At 40.1% G+C, this 14123-nt stretch overlaps 1 protein-coding gene across 1 annotated transcript in view; it reads right to left on the reverse strand.

Moving 5' to 3' along the window:
* Window positions 1–14123, reverse strand: part of LOC133498505 (exostosin-1c-like) — a 57570-nt gene that overhangs the window by 6137 nt on the left and 37310 nt on the right. The window contains exons 2-4 of the mRNA XM_061815495.1: window positions 7482–7575; window positions 3625–3732; window positions 920–1039 (exon numbers count right to left, since the gene is read on the reverse strand). Of these exons, the coding sequence (XP_061671479.1) occupies window positions 920–1039; window positions 3625–3732; window positions 7482–7575 (322 nt within the window). The remainder of the gene's footprint in view (window positions 1–919; window positions 1040–3624; window positions 3733–7481; window positions 7576–14123) is intronic.

Below are 14123 nucleotides of genomic sequence, written 5' to 3' on the forward strand. Positions count from 1 at the left end.
TTTGCTTTTTATAAACATGGAATTGCAAAGGGAGTGAGCACTGCTCACTCTGGGGTCCCACCAAATTCCAGAAAGAAGAAAAATCTATTTGCGCTCTGTGTTAAAACAAAAACAACTAATGTGTCTTGTCCAGGTTACTACGGATTCAGAGAAGGAAACTGTAGCCAACTAGGCACAGATTAAAAGTGTAATTTCGACTGGATGATTAAAGCGAGAGAGAGCGGCCAAAGCAGGCATGTTCTGACTTAAATTTTGTAACATAATGATAAAGCATGTCATGTACATTAAAGGTGTCTTTGAGACTGCAGGCGCGTCAGGTGTGAGCCGCTTTGAAAATGTGCTCCCCACCTAAAAAGCAAGAACAAAGTCAAACAGGAAAAGAAATGTAGGAATTGAGAGCACTGATCGGAATCCAACTCTATAATCATAACAGAGGCTCTTTTGATTTGAATGGAAATCTCTCCCAGGAAAGCTTTCTGAAAAGAAGCAATCACGGCTCCGCACGGGCAGTAAACAGCAGAGCGAATTGCTGCGTGGAACTGCAAACGAAAATCGGTTTTCACAGCAGTGGACTTGTTTCTTTTTGTAGACATTTTCACTGCAAATGAGACGATACGGTGCATTCCTTTACGCAATCGTAAGGTGGCAGGCAGTCTGGCTAGTCACAAGTTAAAATACTTTTATGTTTAAACTTGGTACAATGCAGCCACAAGACAAAAAAAAAAAAAACATACTGTCCCTAAAGTATTTGGGGTCAGCCTGCATCCAATGTTTTTGTTTTCTTTAGCTAATTTTAATTCTTAATTGTAATGGCTATAGATTTGTTGAGTTATTATAAAAAGGAGCAATAACACTTGAGGTAACATAGTGGTATTTTTCATTGTTAAGATTTTATTTCTTCTCTTTGTCCATATTTTACCTCTAGTGTGGTGAGGACTATCTTGTCCACAGAAGAAAAGTAGGCTTCCCACAAGATCTGGGTCCTCTGTCTGAGAGCCAAGACTCGCTCATTGCCGACTGCCCTCACTGTGGACGGCACCTAAAGGGGAAAAAAACTCACGAATGACAAATATTGCAGTTCCCAACAATTAAACCCAGAACCAAAAGTGTAAACTGCTAACATGCATCACAATTAATGGAAGGTCAATATTGAGAGAATTAAAGTATTAACTGTGTTTTGGTTGGTTTTCAGGTGACGACTCAAAATGAACATAAAAGAAAAAAACTCTGGTGACTGATAATTTATTAGCAGTGCTTCAGTTATTTTCATACTTGAGGCGAGCACATTAAGTACATAAAAAAAGAGGTGCATCTGCAATGAGCACTGAGTCATTATCACATCACATCCTCATCGCCTGTTATTAAAGTTAAAACCGTGTTTCCATTCGGCTAATTAGTGAGGTTCAAATTATTTTACACTCATGTAATAACTGTAAATGAACATAGCATGTACTACATTTTATTTCAGTAAAAATGTCATATATACAAACCTTTAACTTGAGCAAGAGTCACGCAGACCTATATGTGGCCTCTGAAACGGTTTGTGTGGAGACAAGAGCAGTTGCACTGTACTTTATAGAATTGATACGAAGTGAACAGAAATCTGGGTCAATGTGAGTATTTGACTGCGTTCAACCGTTTTAGTATCAAGCGACACTTAAATGACGCTCATCTAAATAGAGAGAAGCTATATCTGTGTTCTTTCCTCACATTTTCATTTCTTTGGGCCTCCCCCTTTCCAATTTACTTTGAAAAGTGCACTTTTCACAGATTCATCTCAAGCAGCCTCTTGTGCAAACGTGTCACACTCTTGTTGTCTTAGATCACAGTATCATTGTCAATATTGTTGTGGCACAGAACGATGTGCAATGCCACTGATGAGGTCAGACTCGTCTATGTAGAGTAATTGGAACCCAATTAAACATGTCCCCACTCATCAGAGCACTTTGGGTCTGGTTTGGGTTCCCGTGGACAGCCCCGTTTCATGTCCACAACTTGGGAGCAGTCCAAGCCACGAGAGAAAATAGTATTTGTGCGATAAAGCCAGTGGTTGAGAGGGCACGGGACTTTTTTTTCCTGATTGTTCATTCTGTTTATGCATGTAACGAGGCAAGGGGACGTGCACGCCGATACTTTTGAGTCAGATCTAGATTAAGACCTCTATAGTGGATCATACAAATCCAGAGAGAAAGGTAAGGCAGCTGCAAGCTTTGTGTAACTGCTTAGTTATACAAGGCAGATCCATTCCAAACAATTCCACGTGTAAGCACCGATGCAGCTACTGTACATGTACCTTGGACGTAAAAAGACTGTTTTGCAATGTACTTCCTTGTCACAATGTGTTATTTTCATCACCGATAACATTTGGAGACAAAATAACAGACAATAAACTGTTCTGTTATAAGGTGAGGTATTTTGGAGTAATAATTTGAATGCCATCACCATAATTGGCTTTCACCAGAGGTCATTGTTTTGCAAGTCACAAGTCAGTCTCAAGTCTTTCCCCTCAAGTTCCAACTCAATTTGAAGAGCTATTTATATTGAATGTATATGTACACCTGTATAATAAATGATGTTTCAATATTTAATAACAAAAAATTCAAAATGTTTTTCAATCTCTTTTCTTTTTCTTGTTGCAAACATTTCAAGTGAGGCAATTCTAAACAAATATAAACAGATTTCAGTTTAATCTTGGCATTTCTTATGATTAACAAAAGCATATAGAATCATCAAGAGGAGCACAAGTTTGTCATCTTGTAACAAAGGTAAAATTTTATCCAACTATGGTATTTGAGTCGGAAGACTACGGGGCACTATGTAAGAATATTACATCAAAAAGCGGCAAAGACAACGACACATCGAATACTGTAGTTTCATCTCGAATGGATGCTAGCGGTCTATAAAGTTAATTAAAAATAGAAATACAGTGCAAGACAATATAATGACTACACCAGGCCAGACAGCACACAGTCAGTCAGTCATTTAACTCACAAAACTAGCAGCTAATGCTAATGGAAATAAGCCTGTATGACGATCCCCACAAAACAAAGTGTATTTTTTCCCCCAGTAATCATGATCCTGATTGTGACAATTACAGTTTTCATTTTTGTGTATGTTAACAGCTCTTGGAATGTATTAATTGCCACAATACTTCTCAAGACTTTACATTGATTAAGATGTTGTGTAGACCATATACCCTTCCCTTTGTAGCTAGTTAGCTAACAACACATCAACCTAATAAATAGTCATCAAGCCCTTCAGCATTATGTTGTTATATTTTCGTGTCCTAAAAAAGTAAGTTGCACATATAGCTAAAGAAAGAGAAAGCTCCATAGTGTTGGTTTCACAGTTTTGTCAAAGCAGCAACTTTTTTTCAAGTTCAATGGAAGTCACAAGTCATTGTTGTTCCAGTCCAAGTGGAGTTGCAAGTCTCAACATTTTGTCAAGTTGAGTCTAAAGTCATCAGATACATGACTCAGGTCCGACTTGAGTCCAAGTCATGTGAATCGGGTCCACACCTCTGGCTTATACCCTTCCTACCAATATGTATGTGAAGATGTGTTTGCCATTTGAACCCTGATGACTACAAAGCTGTGTGAATCATTTCATCTTTTTTTGCATTACCTGTAACAGTAGCCTCTCATCCCCTTCGATGACAGCCTGGTTCCATTGTATGACGTCTGAAAATGGCAGCTCCCAACCGTTGCTCAGCAACACTGGTATACACGCCGCCTGAATAAATGATATAATAGCGAGAACTGATGAACCAATGCTGTGCTGATCACATTACACCCGTACCTGTGAACACGTGAAACACGACACTACAATCTTCCTAAAATCTATTTTTAAGGGTTAGCCATGAGTGATGTCATGAAAAAAAAAACAAATAAAAACAAAACAATGAGCTGACTTGACTGTGTAATAGGCAGTTTATCATCTGTAAACAAATTAATCTTTGTGGCTGCAAAACATAACAGATATCGATTTTGTCTTGAAAAAAAAAAGTATAGACTATCATTTGCAAAAAAATCTGAAATTGATTACATTTGGACATATATTTTCTTTTTAAGATAGCAGAATTTAGTGAAAAGAAATAGTTTGATTTGGTTGAACATTTTGGTGTTTAAATAGTTGACTACAATGTTTAATTCTCTTTCGCTTCCTGTGCCAAATCTACAGTAAACTTTAACCCCCCCTGTGAAAAATTCAAAGTCACCAGTGCATCTGAAAAAAATACAAATCTGGTGAAAAACATATTAGTTACTCCGGAGGTAATCAGCTATTTATTGACCCATGACATAAACAAACTCTACATGTTTACTTGCAGCCAACAGTGTGTGACCCCAACAGCGACATCGGTGTGAGTAATAACCACATTTTTTTTCCCCCTTCCCACGACAGCCCGCAGGTTTTGTTTAGGGATTTCCAACTCACGCGAAAGAAAACGTGGCTGAGCACGTTGACAGTGTTGTGCTGACTTAAGTGTGCAAATGAGCAACAACAACTCTGGGGATGTTAACCAGGAGGGAGCTGGTACGGAATAAGAAGGAGTCGGATGATACACGAAGGAGTTCTGCTTTATTGGCTGTGACTTTTGATGTTGCCTCATCCGTCTGACTCACTGACAGTTTTTTGATGTTGCTCCGCTTTTTTCACCTTCCCAGCACTCCTCTGGTCTCTCCATTACCCCCTGGGTTCATGTTTGTCGATCATTTTCAATCTCTTTTCATTTCTGTCCAGTCCTTCTCCTCAGTGTGGTTTGCAGACTTTTTTTTTATTGCTTAGTTAAAGCACCAGAAAACAGCAACAGCAGCCAAAGTCTATCAAAGACTCCCTTTGGCCTTCCCCCAGGGTCTCCCACGTGTGTATTTTGTCCGAGAATAGAGCTGCTGGAGGACAATTTAACAAATGGGAATAGTTGTGTATATGTGTGAGCGTGTGCGAAAGGCAGCCCCAGGTTACAAGGTTGCAGTGATAATCCAACTCCAATCCAGGTCCTCTAAAATGGAATGGCGGCCAGGGGCTTGTGTGAGTCCTATGACCCGAGGGTGAAGTGTCCAAACATCCCACTTCAGCCAAACTTGAGGGTGTGTTGTGTAGCCGTTTTTAGATTGGAACACATGTACTGTACTCCGTGCGGGAGTGGGATTGTTCATGTATATTTTGGAAAGATGGTGTTACATGCCTAACCGCATCGGTGATTGCCAGTTCTTTGTGGGCTCGGCTGGTACCGAAGTGAAGAAAAAAAAAAAAGAAAATCGTGTGAATGGAGAAGAGAAAACGAGAGGACAGAAAGGCGAGACAGAAGGAGCAGAGCATGGTGCCAAGCCTTGTGGGTTGTGTGCAGATTTGTTTATTCAGCCTCAATCTCTCTCATACACACACACACACGCACGCACGCACGCACGCACACACACACACACCACACACACACCACACACACACACCACACACACACGCACGCACGCACGCACGCACGCACACACACGCACACCCACACACACACAGTGGAGCCAAGGGAGTGCAACAGCAGCCAGGGGAGCCTCAGCAATGAGCAAATCAGCCACTACTGTTTCCTGTTCGGGTGCAAGAAGATCGACTTGGGTGGCAGACGGAGAACTGCAGCATACACATTTAAACTCACTCAATCCAGTCTATGCGGTTTCACTCCAGTCAGCGCACGTATTCCTCTATGGACATCGGCATATGACGACAGTGTTAACGTCGGGGATGCGTCAGCGCTTATTTCTGGGCTGATTTCAATTGGAAGGCCTGGTAAATAAAGCCCGATGGCCACATTACCACTCAACACAGAGCATACATTTGGACAGAACATTTGCAGACGTAACCATTAAGGTGTCTACGGACAAAAGACGTTTCAAACTAAAACTGTGGAACGCTAATGATCTGTAACATGCAGTTCCGTGATCAGTCTGCTGTGTATTTGCTGTATATTACTGACACTGGGCATTTTCACTTGATAATTGTATTTTGGTCCCTCTACCAGGGAGTCCTGAACTCCTATGGATTTAGACCTTGTGAGTAAATAAATAACAGTTGGAAAATTTCCTTTTCAGTTTTATTGTTCGAATGAGTCATCATATTTATACAGTACTGTGGAAAAGAGAGCTACTATTAGAGTTGTTTTTTGCTATGAATATCATTTCAAATTCCTTTGCTCTGAAGGCTGCCGTGCTAAGAGAAGTTAAATAACATTTATGACGCATCACATTTGTGTTTGTTTGTCATCGTGCTTGTTAGTATGCAGAACACTTCCTGGATATAGTGTAGTCACTCACCTGCGGAGCCCTGGTACAGTTAGCTTTATTATTTATTGATTTGATTTTACCGTTGTAGGAATGACTCACATAAGGACACATGGGCTTTTGTTCTTTGCAAAAAAAAAAAAACATTACTGACTTATCTCAACTCATACATTTGGTTAGTCACCAATTTGCTAAATGCATACATGAGACTTTTATATCTACATAAAAAACACAGAAACAACAGCAATGGATTCCATCTATTGCGCGGTTTTTCTAGAACGTAATCCTCACGATAAGCGATGGATTCATGTATGCCAAATATCAGACAAATGTATAAGCACATCATTATTATACGTTGTTGTATATTTGTGTTACTGTGAAAGGGGTACACAGAGTGCTGCACCTCTTGAGTTAGGGGCAGTGTGATATGTGCCTTGCTTGAGGGAACCTTAACAGTAGTCAGGAAGCGGACTAGTATACTTCCAACAACCACCGCAGTGGCACTTGAATTGCTCACAATGCTCACTGCTATTAGGGACTTCGACTTCATTTGGTTTGCAAGATGATTTTTTATTATAAACATATTATTTCCAACACAAATTATAATAAAACAAATACAATGGCATTAAATATGTTTGTGTTCCTGGTGAACCCTTGCAACCACATTTATTTGCATAGTTGAGCACTGGTGCCTTGAAGTCCAACTGAGGAAAAAGATTTCTGTGCTCGCAAATATTTAAGAACCACAAGCGAAATTTTCCCAAGGATTAGTTTTGCACATTTACACTTTATTTAGAGGCAGGGTTTATATTTAAACTGGAAATTCTAATAAAGGCAGGCGTAGATGGCACCTAAAATGAGGGCCTGAGGCAAGCAGACAAAAGAAAAGCTGTTGCTCTGATAGTTATGAAAAAGCCGGCAACAGCATAAAATTAGCCGTGTGTTGTTTGATGTAACTCATCCCAAGTGTACGGAAAATCAATGGACCGGGAACAATTCGTCCTCCATAAAATTGTGTTTAAAACTGCTCTGGGAGTGGTGAGGACGAACTGCCACACTGGGTTAAAATGTTCTAGGGAGAAGGAAATGTCGAATTGAAGTTTTAACTTAACAGTTGAAACCTTAGTAAATAATGCCCGAAACATAAAACAGAACGTACACATTACTTATGACTATTGATTCATAATGTGTGAAATATTATTCACATTTACTTACCTGCAAGGACTCAAGGAAGCGGAAGGAGCCCAGGCGTCGACCTCTAGGCACCAAACAGAAGGTGGAATTGTGGAGCAGCTCCTGGTAATCAAACCTAACAGATGAAAACAGACAGCCATTAATGAATAGAAATGTTCTGACAGGTCAGAGTGAACAACAAAAAAATGCTTTCCAACAACATTCAAATGAGCAAACTCAATAAAACACTGCAGGGCTCGTGTTATTTTCGTCTTTTGATACATTATATTTGACAATAGTCACACGTCGAATAAACCAGAGATTTTGCAGCTTAGTCATAATGACTCAGCTCACAGTATGTGCAGCAATAAATCGTCTAAGTTTTCCTTTATCATTCTCAGACAAGTTGGCATCACTGCATTCAATAGGCAAAGTGTTGAATAAAGATTCACATAAGCAATTTTGGCCTATTGATTTGTTGCTGGGTGGGGGGGTGGTTAAGAAATCCCTGCAGTGCCTCAGCAATACATTACCTGGGGGTGTTCCATCAGCCGCTGCTCAAATTTCATAGAGCTACTATGTAAAAGAGTCCAAACGTGTGAATGCTTTGTATCAATCATTCCTTCAATTGCTATCAGTGACAGGTGTTTCCATATCGGAGTTGGGGTCCCACACACACAAAAAAATGTGTATTTCTGCTGCATGAAATTGAATTCATACATGTGCTCACATCTTACAAAAATAAACTGAATTTGAAGATCAAATGTCTAGAAATACCCTGTGTGTAAGCATATGCTTGAGGAAAAGGACAAAAACAACACACACAAATCATACACTTGCCTATGACTTATTATAGGGCATGTATACACTTTTGCACAAGAAAATGAATGAATGCACGTTTCCCGCTGGTGTAGAATGAATGTGGGTAAAGCTGAGCTGGTTAGCCTGACCCATTTATGTCTGCGGTTGCTGTTTTTGTTTTTTTGCGCATGCCACAATGTGTGACTGGGGGTCATAGAGTGAATGCTGTGGTGTTTCTGAGGCTGTTCTTTAATGAGGCTCTGTACTCGTCTCCAGGCAGCATTCTATTGTGCCTTTTATGGTGCTCTGGATCACGGACTTTAGTTTCTACACCCAAGTAGCACCAGGTTTTATCCGTTTGCAAAGATGATCGTATATATAATACAATACCTAGTATGTACTATGATTACTATAAATGAATGATTCCAGCAATGCTCACACCATAGTGAGATCCAATACTACAGTATTACAAAAAGGTATCCATCCATCCATCCATCCATCCATTTTCATAGCTGTTTATCGTCACGAAAGACAATAAATTCTGTTTGTGTAACACGCAAGCCAGCAATTTTCAATTAAATATCTTATGACCTTAATTGAAAATCTTTGTGGATATCGGGAAAACCAAAGAGAAGCTTAATATTGTGCCTAGTAAAATCGAACTTGTTTTAAACTAATCTGTTTGTGTTCTGATAAGAGAATATGTCTTTGCAGTCCCTATTTAAATTTAAAGGTCAAGTGTCGTCAAACGGATCATTTTTGGTATATTATGAATGAAAAACCCACAGCCAATATGGTCCCATGTGTTTTTTCACCACAAAACATGATTTAGACGTATACAGCTTTTTGTAACTCCTGCCATGAAAATCTTCTCAGGGATTTGTTTTCGAGAAGAAGCAGGAAATGGCGTAAAGGAGAGTGGCGGCCCCTCGTGGACTCGTTTGTTTCCATTAGTTTTACTTCCGGGAAGGTAGCTCGTTGTTCCTTTGTTTTAGCCAAAATGCCGGCTCTTGTATTGCTGGACATTGCTTGAAGACTCAGGAGAATGGAATTACCCTTCATAAGTTTGAAAGAGACCTTGTTCGTTGTAAAAAATTCCAAATAACAGGTAGGTGTGTATACAGCTCCAAAAAAATATAATAGTTTGGGGCGGACCACATAATCGGTCTCTCTCATAACCTAGCAAAAGATCCGCGTATGAAATGTGTCGATGTGCGCGTCGCCCAGCCAACAATGTCTCAATAGTGTTCATCGCGTACTGCGGCGACTTTGAACATACCCCTGAAAGCGACATAGCTCGGCTCCACCTCCTCCTTATATGCCCTACATAGGCGCCGAAACTCAGCCACACCGGCTGAGGCGCCGCGTTCGGCGGTCACAGCTTCTGCGAAGGCTGCGCGTCAGGCTTTGCAACGGAGGTGGCTCTGAAGAACCCAGCCGAGAATTCGTTACTCAGTCACGTGCACGCATAAATCGCCCCGGCTCGACTGCGAGCAACCCCTAAAGCAGCACCACTCGGCTCTGTCATAAGCCACACCGGCCGGCTGCGATGAGCCGCGATGGCTCATCTCCGCCGCAAGAGTGGATCGGACGGGATGCGGTTTGGCCATGATCGGATATCATCTGAATATGGCTCGAAACAATAGTGTAATATTGCCCTGAGGGCTCGAAACAAAAGTGTAATATTGCCCCGGTAACTTCACTCGGTTGTGTGGTGTTGTCCTTTTCAAAAACAACTTCGGTGTCAGAAGGGGCGTCGGAAAAATGCAAATATCTCTGTTGTTCGGCTTCCATGGTAACAGGCACTGCGCGTTTTCAACGGCGGACGTGACGTTGATGTCAAGGACAGAGGACGCGACTAATATGGCGACCACTTGGATGGGACACTCAATTGCGCAACTTTGTGCATAGATGACGCGCTCTCCGCTCATTTTTTTTTTTTCGTATAGACATTGAAGTGAATACTGTTATATGTATTTTTCATTCCAATATCTATTTTAGAATGTTTATAGGGATGTCAGTCCCACTTAAAGATCAATGTCTGAATGTCGTTTTTCCATTTTCTATACTGATTTCACTGATTATCCCCCCCACCAAAAAAAAATAAAAAAAAAATCACTCTCACATTGGCTTGGTTGGAGAGAGAATCGAACCAGCCGGGTGGGTCATCTTTATCACCGATTCAATAGAGACCTTTCGCGACGAGTTCTTTCTCCACATTTGTGTCACTTGGCCTCAGTTTCACCTAAGTAGCAACATAGGCCACAGTGGTGCTCTTGCCACAAGACACACACGGCACAGCAGGATTGCTCTATTTATGTCAAAGCGTCGGGCACAGTGTGATACCAGACAGATCAAAGCTAGTGTGTGCGTGTATGTGTGTTTGGCTGTCTGATAAGGATGCCTGGCCTGTTTTTGAGTGTTTTTTTTAACCATCTCACAATCTCTTCCCCTTAGTTTTAACCTCTATGTTTCTTTTCCTTTTGCTTTCTCTGCATTCATCACTGAACTTTTACATTGCACTCTGTCATCTCTGACCCTCCCATCCACGTGTAGTTGAGTGATGACTAAAAAGATATCAACCTGGTGAAAGTCAAGCGTAATGGGAAGCAACAAAGGTGCGGGTGTTAAGGAACTATTGAATGACAGCAGCTTCTGCTCAGTTGATGAAGTTGCTTTTTAATTATTATTATTTTTTTTAAAAGGTCCAGGGTCAATAGGAAGGAAGAATAGGAAGGAAATTGTCCTTGTGTATTCATGTACTGTGTACGTGTATTTTTGAGCGTGAGCTAAAGTGTGCAGTTGACCAAGTTTATGGATTAGCTGCCAAACTGCTAAGAGATCACCCGTCAATACTACGGCTACTCAGGTCCATCTTACTGAGCATCGTCTTCAGAATGGATCAAAATGGGCGTACGTGCCTTGAATTCAAATCTAATTTTTTTAAAAAAATAAAATTATCAGTTTTAACTGACAGAGGATATCGAAGCAAGTTCTAACCACAGCAACAATTCTCTCAATCTGCAATGTGTCTTCTATTTTACAAGCTCTTCATCCATCTTTAATTTCTGTCATCTCTCCTCTTCCTCACCTCTTTCTCTTTGTCTCTCTCTCCAACTTTCAGCAATCTCAGTATTTCTTAAACCGGAGGGGAAAAAAAAAAAACGAGAGAATTTGCATCCTAGCGCTAAATCCCATCCTGCAGCTGTTACGCACACACAGGAAGCATCTTCCAATCACAAACTCGCTGGCTGTTCTTGTAACAGATGGACGGATTAGGCACCTCCTTCAACCACTCCTTCATATCCATCTTTCATTCCTCACTCTCTGCCACCTCATCCTTATTTCAGTCTTGTCCCAAAACTGGAATGCAGACTTATGTGGCCGAGAAAACAAATTTAGTTACATGGCTCTTTTTTTTGTGCACGTTTGCATTTCCACAAGGATGACAAGAGATCTCGTTTTTCGGTCTTCTCAACTACGAGGATGCCAAAACTGTCAATATCACACGGGGCATCACTTGTGGTACAAAAGCAGTCATAATCTGCAATGTAATGTACGAGCAAACTCGGGTCTTATAACAGCATGATTGATCCATTGTTTTTTTGTAAATAACAATTACAAACAAATATCATTATGCGCATGTTATTTTACTGATGAAAAACTAAACTATTAAGCATGTGGCATTTTACTTATTTATTTACATTTATATTTTATTATTTACATTTACATTTATTTACATTTTACTGTAAATATGATTTCCAGTGTATGATACTACTCCCCTTGGTCATTTTGTTACTTAAGCATATCTGTTGGATTCTTTATTTTATTGGGTTGAAATACCTTTGGCATGTGTTTAAAAAGTGTGCCTTAGAGGTTTTAATGTGTTCAAAGCACTTCTTTATCGTGCAGATTTTCACTTTCCGCCGGGTGGGTCAGGAGCGTGTCCCCTGTGATAAATTGGGGGTTCACTGTAATAGCTTTGGCTGCCCTTCTGTAACTTCCACACACAAAAGTCCACTCCCATATCCTCTTAATACACACAATCCCTCCCGTGCCAAATGTGTGTGTGTGCCCATCCCCTGTTCTTTGCCTCTTTGTCTTTATCTGCCTCTCTCCCTCCATCTCCCATTAATTACACAGAGAATGAAGGGACTAAGCTCTCTAATCTGAAAAGATACGACCCCACAACCAGCTCATCCCTTAACACTGTTACTTATACCTCAAGCCGCCACTCACACAGACAAACGCACGCACGCACGGACATGCAGGCTCAACAGTAATATGCATAAAAGATGTAGGATGTTTTTATTCTTTTGAAACACAAAAGGGGCATATGGCACATGGAGAAAAGTCATTTTACTCTCTACTACTCTACTCTAAAAAGTGTCCACATAGAACCAGAATTAAATGTGCAACCCACATCCACTGAATGCCAAATTTGTAGCATTATGCAGATTACAGCAACATTAAATACCGTACTCCTAAGTACTTCCAGCTAGGCTTATGAGAGCACTTTTTACCAAAACTGTTTAATGTTGATTTATTCTCACTTTAAACCATTTGAATGTTTTTCCAAGGTGATTACATACTGTACAAACTCAAAATATTCATATTGTCTGCACACAGGCCCTGAAAACGAGAACAGAAAGCTGGCACACTTATGTGGCATTTTACATTTATAACTAAAATACTATGCATATTAATACAGTGGTCTGCTCTGTGGAAATACTTCTGAGTGGGTGTGACAAGCCTCATCATGTGGTGTCGTTTAGTTATACAAAAAAAAATAATAATTAAAAAAAAAAAAAATATATATATATATATATATATATATATATATATTATATATATATATATATTATATATATATATAGAGAGAGAGAGAGAGGAGAGAGAGAGAGAGAGAGAGAGAGAGAGAGATAGAAATGGGAGCACAGCTGTCTCTCCATTAGGCTAAAAGCACAGCAGCAGACCAACATGGCCGTGGAGTGATCAACCCATTTGCTGCTCTTGACACGGGAAGAGAGTTGGAAGAAGGATTTGGAATATTTAAGACCAGAAAGATAGAGAGGGGAGGCTATAAGGTACCAAAAGGAGCAATGATTGATGAAGGACACACAAAGCCCAAAGTGACAAAAGACAGTGCGTTGATGTGTGCGGCCTTTTGGTGTTGTGATGTTTACCAGGGGAGTTTTGCAAAAATCAGCGTGTGACAATGTTATACATAAAATATTCAAATTGGGTGCATTTGGGATCTCAACAGGCGCAAAACACTTAGCCACACAGTTCCACTCTTTAAAAAAATATGTTGTTATAGTTAAATCAAATGTTTACCAACTTCTGGAAGTAAACAAAACTGCTGCAGCACTCAAAAAGCCACTGCTACTGCTTTGAGTTCCTATCATGGTTTGTTATAAATTCAACTGTGGCATTTATCAAATAGGACAGCAAAAAACATGAGAATTACTGCAGTGTAGAGCAATTTTTGCAGTTTAACTTTGAGTAGAACAATAGCACAATAAGGCCAGATGAGAAAAACAAACATATACATATACATATACATATATATATATATATATATATATATATATATATATATATAAACACACATGGGTAAGAAAATAAGGCAGTACTTGAGCTAGAAAAAGCTCACTGTGTTTGTTCGCCCATCTCTCCCAGCATACACTCCGTGTCTGCTGCAAGTCGAGCGTGAGTGATCTCAAATCAGGTTTTCTGCCTATAAATACAGAGCAAGGCACAGACTCTCAACTTACTTTTCCCCCTTTTTCTCCCCCCACACTCTGCGGGTGCACAAGCCAAAACCTTGCTTTCATTTACCATTTTAACGATGCTTAATCGAATGTCTATCTCAAAGTGCAA

Source organism: Syngnathoides biaculeatus, chromosome 1 (assembly GCF_019802595.1).
Source record: "Syngnathoides biaculeatus isolate LvHL_M chromosome 1, ASM1980259v1, whole genome shotgun sequence".
NCBI lineage: Eukaryota > Metazoa > Chordata > Actinopteri > Syngnathiformes > Syngnathidae > Syngnathoides > Syngnathoides biaculeatus.